This window comes from Rana temporaria, chromosome 4, assembly GCF_905171775.1.
Source record: "Rana temporaria chromosome 4, aRanTem1.1, whole genome shotgun sequence".
Taxonomy (NCBI): Eukaryota; Metazoa; Chordata; class Amphibia; order Anura; family Ranidae; genus Rana; species Rana temporaria.
In genome coordinates, this window is record NC_053492.1 from 169,481,420 (window position 1) to 169,499,626 (window position 18,207).

An 18,207-nucleotide genomic window follows, 5' to 3' on the forward strand; every position below is an offset into this window, starting at 1 on the left:
ATATTTACTGACCTGATGTAAGTGCAATTCCTTTAATTACATATTAAACTTGAGGATTTTACACTATGTGAGTCCCTTCTTCCTTTTCATATACATCCCGTGTTGGCATACCGATTGAGACCATCCACCTTTCTGATCATCCCGAGCTGGATAATCCTTTCTAGGATATCATCGTTTATGCTGTATCTGATCTCCTATAATTTAGAGATCATTTAAATTCGTTAAGAGGCAGTGTGTGACCTTGGTGGAAGTGCCTTTCTCATCACCTTTTTTCCTGGGATGTTTCATTGACCTTTCACTTGGGAGACTATTTATTATGAACTTTCTTTCCTTTATGGTGGACTCTATATTGGATCACAATTCATTTGCCACTGTTCACTGATTTTTACATGTATATTTTTGCATCAATGTATTATATTTTCGATATAATTAATTACTGATCAGTACATTCACTTATAGTCACTATTATTTGTTTAATTTTTTTTTTTTGGGGTTAGCTGTTTTCAGCACACAGCGCCAATTATGCTATATTAGCACGACCTTCTCTCTGTTTATACAGTGTGTTACAATGCCTCATGGGATGTGTAGTTCTACAACAGCTGGAGGGCCATAGTTTGAGGATCCCTGACCTAGGAAGATCCTGAAATCTATTGTCACTCCCAACCAAATCCTTCTTTGTCTCTCACCTGAAGCCATTTCTGATTTGCCCCCTAAACTGTGGAGCACCCCTCCCTCCCCAAACAGCAAGGTAAAAAAAGTTCTCTGTTTTCTGGAAACGTGCATGCCTCTACATGTATATACCGTGGACTATAAGGAAAAAATGTATTAAATTAAGGGAAGTATAAATATATTTGTCTCTTACCTCTTCTTTGGGTTAAATTGCACTTGCTGGACATGAAATATACAAACATAATTTGACAGGCACAATTTTAATGTATTTCAAAATGATTTCTTCTTTAAATACTCCAACATATTCTAGTTTTTGTCAAACTTTAGTTGAACATCAAAGCTTTGCGTACAGATTGCATAAGCTTATGCTAGGGCAGATCAATTTCTAGAGATTGCAAGCATCCCCTTGTGATCTTGGATGATTTTAGCTGCTTTACACCCCTGAAGTGCTCTAGAAAACAGGATATAACATATACTTGGTTAGCAAACATCTACCTAGTGGCTTCTGAGCCATACACCTACACATCCAACTGCTAAACTGGGCAGAGGTTTGTCAGTTTTGACTGTGTGCTTAAACAGTCAAGTTGCAAATTTCCTGCTGTGTTGCATATAAGTTAAACAAAATCGCATATGTTCTCATTCCTCGCCTGGTCTTTTTCTTTATAGGTACTGTAGTAGTTTGTCAGTTATCTTGCAGATGAATATACTTTAAAGAAATGTATTTTAATTCACTGGTTCCAATAAAATATACAAGATGGGATCTCAGTGAGCAAACTTGTGTTCATCCTTCTCCTGCTTAAAAGTTGTTCATGGTCAAGGTTTACATATTTTTACAGTTTTCAGAATAAAAGAGAAAAGTGTAATAATCCTCAAGTGCAGGCTTATCTTCCAGGTGGATGTATTTTAAATTACAGTGACTGATTTACCGGCAGTGAAGATTTGGTGAATGTCACATTCACTGTTTTAATAATATATCCCAAAGTTTAGATGGGCCAGAGGCAAAACTTGGTTGTTTTGTGTCCCAGCACTGTGCACACCACCATTACTTTAGAGCTGTTTGCTAAATGAGCTCATGTTCTGCAAGTACTACATATTAGCAATAAAAAAGACAAAAGACAGTGTAATAATTGATTAGAGTAAAAAAGACTGGGGTTTGACCAGATCAATGCTGCAACACACACTGAAATTTTATGAATGTCAAGGCAGAGGCAGGAAATCACAAGACAGTTAAAAAAACAAAGCAAACATGCAAATACAATTGTTTCTTTGAAAAATACTCTCAGCCATGTAAAAATATATTAAAACTGTTTATACAGCTTCAGAAAATGTGAAAAACCAGGAATGTACAAGATAATGAATGTGTAATTAGATACTGTATATCTGAGAAATATTCATTTGCTTTGATATTTAATATTATAGTTTAACTAGAAATAAAACTATATAAGTAATGTTTAAATAAAATGTAACATATAGGCGAAAATAACTTAAATTGCAAAAGTTAAATGTCATCAATAATCATAAATCAATCCTGCACTACAAGGAACCATAGTGGAACCGAATGAGAAAATCATGAATATTCCCTTTAAAAGAGACAAGATGTACAGCATTCCATGCAACCGATTTGAAGTCATCCTTCATAGCCTAAATATATTGGGTTTATAAAAAGCTGATATTTCATTGGTAGCAGTAGAAACAACAGGTTATGTAGCTGTATCATCGTAAGTCATTTATGACCCATTTCATACATTTTCCTTCAATAAAATATTTTTGAGAAAGGACCATAAGTAGGATATACAGTCATGTTTACTAAAGGCAGCGTTGATGTACAAAGTGCAGAAACCATTAAAAGAGATTGGAAGTTATCTTTCATAAATACTACTTCAGTAAACTGAAATTTTAAGGTAATGGGTTACTGCATTATGTATATTACTACTGTTCTTTGAATTGATTCACCAAATAGGCTTGATAATTAGTCAACATCTGGCACTGTAGACGTCCAGCTGCACAACACAGTACTCAGTTGGCCATTGTACTAATGATGTAAAGTGTCTACAGATATCACAGACTGCCAAATCTACCTTTTTACAAAGGATCGGAAAATTTACATGTCCGCAGGCCTACCTTGATAGCAAAAGGCACCCACTGCCTTCTCAGACAAAAGTCTTGGTCAGAATCTACTATTCTTGGCTAATTGCCGTAAATTTATTCCTGATAGAGGTTCCGAGTTCTAGAGTTCTCCATTTCCCTTCTATATAGGAACAGATCTGCTGAGTAAGCTTGGAAATTACGTTTCAGTACAAAAAGTTTTCTTTGGCTGGATTATACATGCACAGCTTGAATGTTTGTAGACACTTTAACTAACAGTGGGGAATACCTTTTATCTTAATTTGTAGCCTTTAGAATTCTGCCTTCTGACTGCCTGGACTCAATGGACTATACACCTGTCTCAGCTGTAATCAAGCAACAGGACTACTGTCCTTAGTGTATAAAAATGTATGCATATAGAACCCAAACCATTTGGCACACAGTGTTTTTCCCTTATGTCCATTGTTTTCCTAAATAGTTGTGGTAGCAAAAAAGCAGGTGTTGATCACTTTGTATGCAGAATAAACATACACATACAGTATGTATACACACACAGATATGTGAAACTGCTACAAAGCACATGGGCTTCAGACAGGTCAATGTCTACCCATCTGGTCAAAATGGAAACATAAATAATTTAAATAATAATAATAATAATAATAATAATAATAAAGGTACAGCCTCCTCTGCTTTATTTTAAAATGTAGACCAGAACCTCATGTTATTAAAGTGGAAATCCGGGCTTATTGCTAACTATGCCTAAACCTGCTCATACCCCCCTTCTAAGTGTGAAAGGAAGATGCTTATACTTACCTATTCTAAAGGGGTGCTCTGGTCCAATCATGTGATCAACTCCCAGGGAGGGCCTCTGAGGAGAGGAGATATGGCCTCAACGGATGCTCCATTGTAAGCCTATGGGTGACGTCACCACCCAGGCATTCTCCACTGAAGCTGACCACTGAGGGGATCACGTGAACTGACCGGAGCGCCCTGAGAATAGGTAAGTATAGGAATCTCTCTTTCACGGAATTAGAAGGGGGTGGCATAGTTAGCAATAAGCATGGAATTCTACTTTAATAACAATCATATTGCGCTGCACAATCCTCAATAAAAGACAGTCGGTTAAACTGGTAGCCTGCTGGAGTACTACAATTGCAAAGAATGTCCATATCTCACCACTGTATCTCCTCTAGCTGCCAAATATTTCACTTGTGTGTAGATTTAGAGCTGCAGGGACACACTAGGTGCATACCACTTGGGAAGGGGGAAGGGGGGGAAGGGGTAGGGGTAAGGGTGGGGGGGGCACAGGTATCAACACTCACTTGGAGTTGATCACTGATGGTTCAGGTGTTTGGTGTAGTGAGAAAAGACCGCATTGAACAGATGTGGTACTGCATTATTAATGTATTTTACCACGCTGTCTTTGTTTAGGTATTCTTTTTTTTTTTTTAACGACAGTAGTGTCACTTTAATAGCTGTATTTCTGGCTTCTGAATATTACATTTTATTTACAACTTCTCATGGAACAGGCTTTTGGTTAAAGTAATTCATCTTCCAATTTGTCCTGTAAAATCTAAGGACATTGTAAAATTATAAAAAAATGTAATATTACTTTCATACACTGCAGTGAAGTCATCTAATTATTCTTTGCTCGTATAATGGGGCTGGTCTATTCAAGGGGTAAGGAATGTCCACCTAGCCTATTGCAGCCTAGCTCACTTTGAATTCTCAATCAGGTGCAGAGAAAAAAAAAAAGTTTTCTGCCCTACAGATGATTGGATGTTTAAAGTAAACAAACCTCACTGTCACTCATTCATACATTTTCTTTTATGCTGCTCTATTTGGTCTATATGGATTGCTCAGAAGCATTTTTGTTTAATGATACCTGTATATAAGTAATAAAATGTCAGTGCAATATTGCCATTATAACATTTGCCCAAAACAGCCTGATCCAAACAGCATACATAAGAACAACAAAAAAAAAAAACATTTTCATTTATATTTCAGTTCACTGTAACGACTTTAAAATATAATAAGTTAATATAAGATAATTTATGCCAGATAATTTAAGCCAAACAGGTATGAAAATCAGCAAACTGTTAAACACTTGTTTACAACTTAGCAGTACACCATGTGAGATAGAGAAAGCCCTATGTAGGGCCCAAGAAATCCTTGTACTGTAGGCCACAATTGTGGATGATAAATGCAATGTGTTTATTCCTCAGGGTAGTCCAACTCCTCATTGGCAATCAGTGTATCAAAGTCCTGCTTATGTTTGCCTTTAGTTTTAGATCTGGTGTTTGTCCGATTGCTATCCTGTGCTTCCGCTGCCTGCTGATAGTTGTGGCCTTTTGTTTCTGCACTTCCCCAGTCTTGGGATTTCTCTTCTTCTGGAGCATAAGAGTAGCCATCATCGACTGAAAAGGTGTCATCAACGTCAACGTCAACGTCATATCGCTGGTACGTGCTCTGATGGAGTACTTCTTCCCTTGCACTGATTTCCAAGGTGCTGTTCCACATTCCATAGCCAAAATATATCAGCAAACCTATAGAAGCACAAACAAAATAGGTCTAGATATTATTGCAGCAAGTGGATAAAGTCAAAAGTTTTCAATGGTATGAAGGTGAGGTAAGAGAAATGTTTCATATGGGAAAACTGGTGACAACTGCATGCTGGGAATTCCTCTCACTTTTGGGAAATTTCATTTTAATTTCTGTTACTTCTCCGAGATAGGAAGTGAAATTTTCCCAGCAGGACAAAGGCAGCAAAAATGTCACTGTTTGTACCCTTCCCTACTCTATGCAAAATTAAAAAATAAAGGTTTTGGCTATATATACACCATCACAAATGTTCTCCAACTACTGTACATATTTAATGTTACCCTATCAGACAAGTGAGAGGAATTCCAATGCTTTTGTTAATTCTACCTTTTTATTCATCTATTTTTTAGTTAAGTGTTTTGTAGAGTACAAAGAGAGACAACCTGCAACACAGGACAGGAAAAAAAAGAGACAACATTCAGCTCTTGGCACTGGGGTTTTACACTAGTGGGAACAGAATATGGTACAGTAGCATACATTAAAACGTATTCTGACCATAGGAGAATGGACCAAGCAACTACAATTTTAGGCAAGGAAGGGACACATCAACTCTGTTCATCGAGACCAAATAGAATCAAATTTATGCATTGCATTTTGTAAGATGTAGTTATTCTTTTCAAATAAAATAAATCTATTCAATTCTCTAACCCATTGCTTCACAGAGGGAGCAGTCATTGATATACATTTTAGTGCTAGCTTCCTGCGAGCAACAAAAAGTGTTCTAATAACAGCCAGAGATAGGCAGTCATCCATAAGTGAATTATCATAGTAACTTAGAATACAGGTGAGCGGTTTTACCACTAGTTTAACCGTAAAATCTCTTTGAGAGTTTTGATCAATCATAGTTTGGGGCACCACCAAACAAAGTGATTGAGATTCCCTTGAGAGTGGCTGCATCTCGAGACTGCAGTGAGGATTGTCCCATATGCCAACCCTATGTAGAAATTCAGGGAAAATGTGGAGAATTTTTATTTTATTTTATGTTATTTTATGCAGGGTGAAAGAAATACCAGCGGTGTTTACTAAAAAAATCATCTCACATATTGTCTGAAATAGGCCCCAGGTCTGTTTCCTGCCTCCTTCTACTAAGCAACAGAATTTTAAGAAGAATTGTATCTAGTAGTTGGGTGCACGTCTCAGAAATTAGACCTTTAGTAGTGACAACTTAAACCACCGGGTCTTCTACAGTTCTTTCAATGATATATTATTGTTTCCAGACAGGCACTGGCCTTAGGAACTCACTACCAATTTTCTAATGTGAAAACCGGTGACAATGAAAAGAAATCAGACCTTTGTTTTCATCTTCTAATATTAATTAGTAATGATTCAAACCACTATGTCTTTGTTTTACATTTACACATGTATCAAATGTGCCCCAGTGCACAAAGATATGTCTTTCCCAGCAACCAATAAGACATTATTAATTACCAGTTTCCACATACTATCGACTGGTGAAATTGGATGATTGTTTGTTCCATTATAGTCAGATTATAATAAAAAAAGGGTCAGGAAAAGACTATTAGTCTGTCTCATACAAAGAAATAACTTCAATACAATTTGTTTGGGTCCACACAGCACCTATCACATTCAGGCCTGCATGCCCTGTTATGTCACATGACTTCTTTGCCATGTGACATATATCAGATGCAGAGGCAATGCCTGTCTGTCAACTCTCTCATACATGGCCAGAAATAGTCCTCAATGGGCACTTTTGCAATGCCTCCCACATATCCCCACACATAAAACATAAATGATTCTGTAAAAATAATGAACCAATGAGCAGCCTGCCACACCTTCCCTGACATTTCTGCAGCCTGGGTTTAGATAGCCTTGTCATGAATTAAGGCCTAACAGTAAGTGGTTGAACACCAAATACTGACATTCAGAGAGAATTTTGTTATGGTTAGACACACCGCCACTTGTTTTGCTTGCAGTTAGCTTTATAGGCATGGAAGAATGTGTCATAGGTTGAATATCTTATAAAAAAAACTCTCACAATATAGAAAATATCGCCTGGCAAATGCTTAGGTTAAAATAAAAATTGGTAGTTGATAAAAGTTGTAGCTATAATGATTGTTACCCCACTATAAGCTACTAGTGTAGCTGGACACAGGCTTCAGTATTGGGTAATGCTGTTTGGAGGCCCAAAGAGCCCCATAATGATTTTCCTATTGGTCCTTTAGGGCCATACCCCAGAATGTTCAGAAGACTTGATCCAGTAATATGCACCCACAAAAATCCTACTAGCCTTCAACCTGGTAAACATTGTCACATAAAAGCAAATTCCTTTGGTGTCTCATTACTGCAAGCATGTTAAATGAATGAGCCTCTGGAAGATATCCAGACAATGAACTGTGAAAGTACAACGGCAAATTAACCTGAAGAACCCATCCACGTCTCATTTCCCTTCTCATGTTTTCATTTTACGAAACTGTGTTTTTGTACTAGACGTATATATATACTTGCTTGCTAATGATAAACAGCCATCATGATATTTGGCCACATCAGGATTATATTGTTGTTTGTGATACTGAATTATTTTTTATCACCGACGGCTTCAGAAATGAAATATGCATGATAAGGGGTAGAGAAATCTCTTGATGTGCACAGAAGCCTGTGGTCTAGCAGTGCCAGATGGTATGTGAGCAAAGTTAGCTCATAGAAATTTAATGATGCCTGTTCAAGTCATGGTGAGCTCTGGCATGTGTAAGCCAAATTAAAATTCCAACTATCTGCACTGGTGAACCCTGTTTGATGAGTCCTACAGAAGCAAGTGATCTGATAATTATTTTACAGCAACTAAAAATGTATGTATTATTTGCTTGTTAGGTGTGTGTCTCTTTCATGCAACATTTTATAGGCATGCTTTATTATTCACAGCTGCAAGCCAAAGTCTTAAGGAGATGAAATGCTTACAGCAGAGAGCTGCATATTTAATTGCTATCTACACCTGTGAGCCTGAAATTAATACAACCAGAAGAGATGTAATAGAGACATCTGTGCCCTTTACAAGGTGTCCTCTGCTCCACGGGGTACAAAGAGCAACCAAATTTAAACTATGAAGTCTGGTTTGCTCTTAGTGTGACATTAGTATAGCCATCTTCTGCTAATGTGTTGCCCTAGTAGAAATACTGTATGTAATCAGAATATGAGTCACATTTATATCTAGAATGATGTTCCCACCAGCTATTACATATAAGAAATCTAGAGATTTTGACAACCATGTAAAAGCAGAGGGCCCTGGACTGTGAGTATTCATACTATTTACAGAACCTCTAAGGCCCCGTACACACGAGGGGATCTCCGCTGGAAACGGTCCGCCGGACTGTTTCCAGCGGAGATTCCTCCTCTGGATTTGGATCCGATGGCTTGTACTCACCATCGGATCAAAATCCGCGCTGATCAATCGGATCAAAATCCGGTGATGTGTCGCGCCGTCGCCGCGATGATGACGCGGCGACGTGCGCGACGCTGGAAGGTAAGTACTTCCACGCATGCGTCGAATCATTACGATGCATGCGAGGGAGGGGAGCGGACGGATTGATCCGGTGAGTCTGTACAGACCACCGGATCAATCCGCTGGACCCGATTAAAGCGGATACATTTCTTAGCATGCTAAGAAATTTATATCCGCTTGAAATGGATCGGGCCGAGGAATCTCCATGGATAAATATCCGCTAGGCCGTACAGACGACCGGATTTGTCCGCTGGAACTGATCCGCGGATCAATTCCAGCAGATAGATCCGGTCGTGTGTACGAGGCCTAATATCTTATTTAGGTTACATGATGGAATTACAGTATTATATGATTGCTCTCACACTACAATTCTCTGATATCAGGGTCCAATCTCCCGCTACGACTATTGTATTCTGACAGCTGGAAATACATAATGATGCCTACATCTGATTGGACTCTGCCTGCTTCCTTCTATTTTTCTATTAAAAAGATGTCAAGTGGGAGGGTCTTGGGTGGAACGATGCCCACAGGGACACCCACAGAGTGCATTTTGGCTGGTTTATCTGGAAGTAGCCAAAATTTGCTCTGTGTATGGTCAAATTAACATTGCTGGTTACTTTGGTAGTCAGGGGGCAAGTGACCTCTTGCACTGGTGCTCAGAATGAGGTTACCCTTACAGGGAAGATGTGCCCTCTTGCATTGGTGGTCAGTGTTGAAGTACTTGTGTCCTCTTGCACTGGCGATTAGTGCTGAAGTACCCCCTTATATTGGTGATCAGTAGAAAATGGTGAGTGGAAAAGTTGTGATTATTGGGAAGAATGCCCCATTGCATTAGTAGGCAGTGGGAAAAATGCCTTATTACATTGGCAGCCAGAGGAAAGATTGACCCTTACATTGGTGGGCACTGGAAAATGTGCAGCTTACATTAGTTTTCAGAGGAAGACCAGCCCCCTTTTATTAATGATAAATTGGGAAGTGCCCACTTAAATGGGTGACTATTGGTAAGATTGCCCCCCGTGTTTGTGGTCAGTAGAAAGAATGCACCATTGCATTGGTGGTTAGTGGGAAGAATCATTCATTACATTGGTGGTCAGCAAAAAGATTGCCCCTTGCATATGTAGTCAGTGGGAAGACCCCGCCTTACATTGGTGGCTAGTAGGGATGTGCTTCGAGTTTGAGTCGAACTCATGTTCGAATTGAACATTGCCTGTTCGCCTGTTCCACAAACAGCGAACAATTTGGGGTGTTCGCGGCAAATTCGAAAAGCCTGAAGTGGACAGGAACACCCTGTTAAAGTTTATGGGAGAAATCTAAAGTGCTAATTTTAAAGGCCAACATGCAAGTTATTATCCTAAAAAGTGTTTGGGGACCTGGGTCCTGCCCCAGGGGACATGTATCAATGCAAAAAAAGTTTTAAAAACTGCTGTTTTTTCGGGGAGCAGTGATGATAATGATGCTTAAAGTGAAACAATAAAAGTGAAATATTCCTTTAAATTTCGTACCTAAAGTGTAATTTTTGAAGGAAAAAAAGTCATTTAAAATCACTCGCGGCTATAATGAATTTTCGGCTCCTGGGAATTCAGAGAAAAGTCATTCATTGAAAAAAAAGCGTGGGGGTCCCCCCAAATTCAATTACCAGGCCCTTCAGGTCTGGTATGGATATTAAGAGGAACCCTGCCATCAAATTTGACCTTCAGGTCTGGTGTGGAATTTAAGGGGAACTCCACCCTAAATAAAAAAAAAATGGCATGGAGTTCCCCCAAAAATCCACACCAGACCCCTTATGCGAGCACGCAACCTGGCAGCTGAACCGTACCAGGCCACATGCCCTCAACATGGGGAGGATGTCCCCATGTTGATGGGGACAAGGGCCTTATCCCCACAACCCTTGCCTGGTGGTTGTGGGGGTCTGCGGGCAGGGGGCTTATCGGAATCTGGAAGACCCCTTTAACAAAGGGGACCCCCAGATCCCGCCCCCCATGTGAATTGGTAATGGGGTACATTGTACCTCTACCATTTCACTAAGAAAGTGTAAAGAATTGTAAAAATAAAACACACACACCTTTTAGAAAGTCCTTTATTAAAAAAAAAAAATCCAGCAGTGGTAATCCCCTCTCGGTCTCCGCTCCAACGGTGTCGGTATCCTGCGACGGGTGATCTCCTCTCCGCCGGGGTTCAGCGATGAGAAGATCTCTTTATTCAGGTATACGGAGACAGTCCGGCGAATTACGCGGCTTGAGCCAGTGACAGCTCTTATATAGGTGAGGCGGGGCCACCCGTCACGTGACCCTGTCCCCCTCTGACGCAAAGGAGAGCCCAGGCTTCCCCAGTGACGTAGTCAGAAGGTGCGTCAGAGGGGGACGGGGTCACGTGACAGGTGGCCCCGCCTCACCTATATAAGAGCTGTCACTGGCTCAAGCCGCGTAATTCGCCGGACTGTCTCCGGTGGAGACAGGCGGCGATGCATGCGCTGGATCCCGGACCTGGATGAAGAGATCTTCTCATCGCTGGACCCCGTTGGAGAGGAGATCACCCGTTGCAGGATACCGACAGTGTTGGAACGGAGACCGAGAGTGGATTACCACCGCTGGATTTTTTTTTCATAAAGGACTTTCTCCACAGTGTGTGTGTTTTATTTTTACAATTCTTTACACTTTCTGAGTGAAATGGTAGAGGTGCAATGTACCCCATTACCAATTCACATAGGGGGGGCCGGGATCTGGGGGTCCTCTTTGTTAAAGGGGTCTTCCAGATTCCGATAAGCCCCCCGCCCGCAGACCCCCACAACCACCGGGCAAGGGTTGTGGGGATGAGGCCCTTGTCCCCATCATCATGACTTTTTTTCCTTCAGAAATGTCACTTTGTGTAGAGACAGTTCAAAGCACAGGAAACATGCGCTATTTCACAGGCATACTATACACCCCTCTAGGTACGAAATTTAAAGGAATATTTCACTTTTATTGTTTCACTTTAAGCATTATTAAAATCACTGCTCCCGGAAAAACTGACGTTTTTAAAACTTTTTTTTGGATTGATACATGTCCCCTCGGGCAGGACCCAGGTCCCCAAACACTTTTTAGGACAATAACTTGCATATTAGCCTTTAAAATTAGCACTTTAGATTTCAAACGTTCGAGTCTTATAGACTTTAACAGGGTTCTAAAGTTCACACAAACTTCTGGTCTGTTCGCAGGTTCTGGTGCGAACCGAACGGGGCGGTGTTCGGCTCATCCCTAGTGGCTAGTCATGAAGTGCCCCCTTACACTGGTGATCAGTGGGTAAATGCCCCCTTGTATTGTTAGGCAGTCAAAAAGTTTCTGCTTTAATTGGTAGGCAGAGGTGGAAAGACAGTTTATACTAGCGGCCAGTGGAGAAGTGCCCATTTTAATTGTTGCTCATTGTAAAGAATGCCTCTTATGTTAGTGGCCATTAAGAAGAATGACCTTTACATTGGCAGTCATTGGGGAGAAAAGTCTATTATATTTGCAGTCAGAAGGAACGAAGCTGCTTACAAGGTTGTGCCCTCTTATACAGATGAGAAGTAGGGAAACTGTGGGTATGGGATTGGGTATATGGGATTGTATGATATTATGTTTTATTTAATTATTTGGTTGAACTAAATGGACTTGTATATTTTTTCAACCTGACTAACTATGTAACTATGTATATGCCCGTTTAAAATGGGGGGCAATGAAAAAGTAAAATTTCGAATTGGTTGGCAGAGGCAGAAGCGTGCCTTACATTGATGGTCAGTGAAAACGTGTCCACTTCAACAATGGTGGTCATTGGAAAAAATATTGGTATTGAATTGGTAGTGTATGGAAATCACATACAATGGCAGTAAGTGTGAAAAATTCCCCTTTCACACAGCTAAAAAGATCCTTGGTGTCAGAGGACACAGTAGGAAAGGCTTCACTGGTTCTGAGCTGTTGGCTCTGAAAAGTCAGAGACACTGGCACAAGAACTATCCAGACACCCTCACACAGCAGAAAATTCCATCTAAACAAGTTGCCAATTAATACATTCCCTGATAGAACCCTCAAAGGATCCCAAATATAACCCCAAGAAACCCTGCTTGCTTAATTCTCTGTAGTTCACAAGACAAAATTTTAAGAAAATTGTAATCCCCTGCACACACACAACGTTTACTTGATAACAAGATGTTATCCATTAAAACAGTGCAACATATACACAATGTATACATTAGCAACATTTTGAAAGCACTGAAGAACTTACCCACAAAGCACCAGACAGCAAATCGAATCCACGTTATGGCCGATAGTTTAAGCATAAGATAAATATTGACCATCATTGCAAATGCAGGAACAAATGGGACACATGGTGCCATGTAGGGCAACTTCTTGGGATTCTCTGGTTGCTGAAGAATAACAAAAACCAGGGCAAGGATTAGCAGTACCATCAAAATGACCAGGAGGACTGCCCACCATACTTGGTCATATACGTAATCTGCACCAAATATGATAAAGGAGCAAAAGATGAACAACAAAACAAACATAAGCATGACACAGATGGTCACTGTTCGACCGGTAGCAACAGTTGGCCGATCCATTTTCCCAGGCAAGCCAAGACGGATCCTCATTGTGTAATATCTTGGTCCAATAAATTTTTTCAGCTTAAAAAGATAGATGTTTTCGGAGCCATCAGCTTCAATTCCAGATGTCATGTCCACTGTTCCATAGTTTGGATGGTTTACATTGTAGTTGGCCTTATCAGATTTTCCAATTAGCATTTCATTGTCTCCCAGAGAGGGCAGGTTCTTTGCTCCACATATGTTGGTGGCAGGACCTGAGAACTCCTCCCCATCACTCATGGGAGAACAGGCTTCCTTTTCACAATCAGCAAGGATACCTTCTTTCTTTTTGGTGTGTTCCTCAGAAAGAAATTTGACAAAACCATCAATATCACTTTCAGGCTGGTAACGTAATAAAAGTACACACACAGAAACAAGGGTGTATGCTAAGAGAGTTCCTATAGACATCATTTCTATTAGGTCCCGAAGACTGACCAAAAGAGAGAGAAGGGCTGCAAGGAATCCAGAGACAATACAAGCCACCACAGGAGTCTCCGTGTAGGAGCTGACATGGGACAAAAACCTAAAATACAAAAGGAAAAGTTCAGAATGCATTTTTGAAAAGATCAATTATTCCAAACCGACATCAGTCTGCGCAGCCACTACTTACCTGAACAATAACCCATCACCAGACATAGCATAAATGACTCTGGGCATAGGAAACAGCGATCCAAACAGGCTGACTGTAAGCCCAGCTACAGATCCAATGGCCACAATGTACTTAGCAGTATAGAATCCATGGGCTACAAACATCTCCATCAGTGGTGATTCTGAATCAATCATATTGTAGGGAACCATTAATGTTAATATAACACTGACCTAAAAAACAAAAGTAAGATTGCCACTTCAACACAACTAACATGGCAAAGTCGTAAAAATGCTAAAATATTGTACAGATAGGAGACAGATGCTTTTCATAGGATGGTTGTGTAGATTCAAAAATAATTAGCATAATAGAACATTTGAAAATCCTCTCCTAAGTTTGGTAATGGATGTCCTACATGCTGAAGGTATAAAATTAGGTCAATGGATTGTAACTGTTCGATGAACTTCCAAACCTCTATCAATTTAACCACTTAAGCCCCGGACCATTTGGCTGGCCAAAGACCAGGCTACTTTTTTCCGCACAAATAGAGCTTTCTTTTGGTGGTATTTGATCACCTCTGCGATTTTTATTTTTTGCACTATAAACAAAAATAGAGCGACAATTTTTAAAAAAAACAACAATATTTTTTACTTTTTGCAATAATAAATATCCCCCAAAAATATATATAAAAAAACATTTTTTTCCCCCAGTTTAGGCCGAGACGTATTCTTCTACATATTTTTGGTAAAAAAAAATGGCAATAAGCGTTTATTGATTTGTTTGTGCAAAAGTTACAGCTTCTACAAAATAGGGAATTTTTTTTATATATATTTTTTATTAGTAATGGCGGTGATCAGCGATTTTTATCATGACTGCGACATTATGGGGGACACATCGGACACTTTTGACACCATTTTGAGACCATTGTAATTTTTACAGCGATCAGTGCTATAAAAATGCACTGTTTACTGTAAAAATGACACTGGCAGTGAAGGAGTTAACCTGTAGGGGCGCTGAAGGGGTTAAGTGTGACCTAGGGAGTGCTTCTAACTGCAAGGGGGCATGGCTTGCCCTGACACATCACTGATCGCTGTTCCCGATGACAGGGAACAGAGGATCAGTGACATGTCATTAGGCAGAACGGGGAGATGTTGGCCCGGATTCACAAAGCACTTACGCCGACGTATCTCGAGATACGCAGCGTAAGTGTAAATATGTGCCGTCGTATCTGTGCGCCGTGCCCACAAAACTAGAAAATAGGCTTCATCCGACCGACGTAACTTTCCTACGCCGGCGTATCGTGGGCGCATATTTACGCTGGCCGCAAGTGGTGCTCCCATTGATTTCCTATTCACATATTCAAATGAGGGAGATACGCCGATTCACAAACGTACTTGCGCCCGGCGCATAATATACGCGCTTTGCATAAGTCCTACGTCCGGCGTAAAGTTATTCCCCATATAGGAGGCGAAAGTCATGCAAAGGTATGGACCAGGGAACACAGCCATCGTATTTTACATCATTTACGTAGTACATGAATAGGGCTAGGCGTAGGTTACGTTCACGTCGTAGGCAGTGACCCGTCGTATCTTAGGCAGTTGTTTCGACGTGATTCTGAGCATGCGCACTGGGATGCGTCCACGGGACGGCGCATGCGCCGTACGTTATTCGTATCTTTATGACGCTCAGTCCATCATTTACATGGGGTCACGCCTCATTAGCATGGCTCACGCCCACTTCCACCTACGCTGGCCTACGCCGAGGAAACCCAGCGCAGATTTGAGGGCGAGTGCTTTGTGAATACTGTGCTTGCCTCTGTGCGCTACGCCGGCATAAATATGCGCCAATGTATGTGAATCCGGGCCGTTGTGTTTATACTGACATCTCCCCGTTCTTCAGCTCTGTGACTCGATCGCGGGACACCGGCAGACATCGAATCCACGCACGCGACCACACAGCCAGCAAATTAAAAGGGACGTATATATACGCCCATTTGCCCAGCCGTGCCATTCTGTCGACGTATAAGTGCGTGCGGCGGTTGGCAAGTGGTTAAGACGCTAGCAAAAATGCTAAAGTTCTGTTCAGTGTATGCTTAAAAAAAAAAGATAATTGGGGAAAACTGGCAATTTAATTTATTTTAAGTTTTGCTTATTTGGACAATGAATTTTGCATAAATGTGGCAATTTTTAAAACATTTACTGTATATAAATATATATATTTATTCCATCCTAAGGTCTATTTTTTCTTATTAGAATTTTTTTCTCATCAACTATACAATGTTTATATAATATTTTTCAGTTGAAAAGTGAACATTAAAAAACATGTTTTAAGAGCTCTATTTGTTACTCACTCTTCCTAAAAAATTAATTCCAATTACTATTTCAAAAACAAAAAAAAAGGTGTCATACTATAGAATTAAAGAAAAAAATAAATGAGTTATACTTACAGAAACATAGGCTGTCAGACAGGTAATCAGTGAAGCTGTGATAGCATATGGAATAGAGGTGTGGGGACTCTTTGCTTCCTCTCCTGTGGTAGCAATGATGTCAAAGCCAATGAAGGCATAGAAACATGTGGCTGCACCCTTCAGAACCTGGAAGTCAACAAAGTACCAATTTTAAAATTCTATCATACACCCTATTTCCTGAAGCAGACCCAACATCCCATTACTGGTCAACAGAATAGCTAATGAATGTGAAATTGTTCATTCATAAGTAAACAAATATCTAACTTTGATAAACGTATTTTTCAGATTCATAAACTAGGTGGTCTGTACCTGGAAAAATAATAAAAATGCACTGTTATAGTGCATATGGTGTAGAAAAGCACTTGGAGATATTCAAAACAAAAGAAAAAAGAAAGCGTAATGAATTCCTCCAACCAGCTTCCTAAACTTTTACAAATTCTTGAAAAGATTTGTTCTTCTTGCTTGTCACCTGCTTTTTGAACCTTTATTCTTCACATCTCTATTCTTTAAAAGCTATGTTTACCTTTATGAGATTTTTGGGTGTAACATGTAACATGCACCTAGTGACCCACCTCCTGATGCCAGCGTTCCTCGCTTTGTGACAGTGAGCAGGGGAGTTTCTCCCTGCATTCACTGTCACAATTTGAAAACAACACGCTGTCACAATTTGAAAACAGTTTCCTGTGAATGAATTAGACTATAAGTACCGTCGGCTTCTGTGGCTGACAACTTCTCAATAAACTGCGAAGGCTCTGATGAGCGCCCTCGTAGTTCATTCATTCTTTCTGTGATTCAGTAACTGCCTGCCCTTTTTGGAGGTTTGGGAAGACAGCTTACTAAGTGTCTGCAAGATCCACACAAGTACCTGTAGGTACAGTAAATATCTCCTAAAGGTGCACCATTTAGGAGATATTTATTTTAGTAGCAGCCGGTGAAGTCATTTGATACCTTTGAAGGGAGGGGGGGTGCACATACCTGTCTAAGACATGTATTTGCACCCACTTCCGGAAGTCCTCTCTGTGGATATTCTGAGGGTAGTGCGTCACTTCCCGCCCCTGCCCGTTGTGTTCTGGGAAACACTTGGCTCCCAGAACACTGCGGTGACCAGTGAGGACGGCGCAGCGCGACTCGCGCTGTAGGGAATCGGGCAGTGGAGCCGGAACGCTTCACTTCCTGATTCCCTCACTGAGGATGACGGAGGGGGCAGCAGATAGACGAGTGATTGCTCTTCTTCTGCTGCAGACGTCGCTGGATTCCAGGACAGGTAAGTGTCCATATATTAAAAGTCAGCAGCTGCAGTATTTGTAGCTGCTGGCTTTTAATATTTTTTAAACGGCGGAGCTCTGCTTTAAGGTAAGTCTTTCATAATGTACTAATATGCAATGCATGCTAAGACATTATGCTCCTAACTTGCCAGGGAAGACTTTTTTGTGGCTTACTACCACTTTAATAAATACTCCTGTCAATCTCCTGAAACTTCTGCAAGTTCCAGGAGATTGACAGGTGTCGGTTCTGTGCTGCTCTATGTCCGCTCCGCCCGCAGTCATTTCAGAGTTCCATCTGAAAAGCAGAGATTCCAGCCACTATTAAGATTCCTGGGGAGACCCAATTGCTTGAGCTTGGTGAGACCATTATTCAGTGGTCACGAAGAGCTGGTAAGCAGGACAACTTACTCTCACCTGGGTTAGGTGATGGATTTATCTAATGTGAAGGACTATCACTTTCTCCTCACCTACAGCTTTTTTATCTAT

The 18,207-nt window shown here is 40.5% G+C and overlaps 1 protein-coding gene across 1 annotated transcript in view; it reads right to left on the reverse strand.

Annotated features, from left to right (window-relative positions):
* Positions 1-1,835: 1,835 nt before the first annotated feature.
* Positions 1,836-18,207, reverse strand: part of SLC7A14 (solute carrier family 7 member 14) — a 104,001-nt gene continuing 87,629 nt past the window's right edge. The window contains exons 5-8 of the mRNA XM_040349336.1: positions 16,436-16,582; positions 14,014-14,222; positions 13,049-13,926; positions 1,836-5,300 (exon numbers count right to left, since the gene is read on the reverse strand). Of these exons, the coding sequence (XP_040205270.1) occupies positions 4,969-5,300; positions 13,049-13,926; positions 14,014-14,222; positions 16,436-16,582 (1,566 nt within the window). The 3' untranslated portion in view covers positions 1,836-4,968. The remainder of the gene's footprint in view (positions 5,301-13,048; positions 13,927-14,013; positions 14,223-16,435; positions 16,583-18,207) is intronic.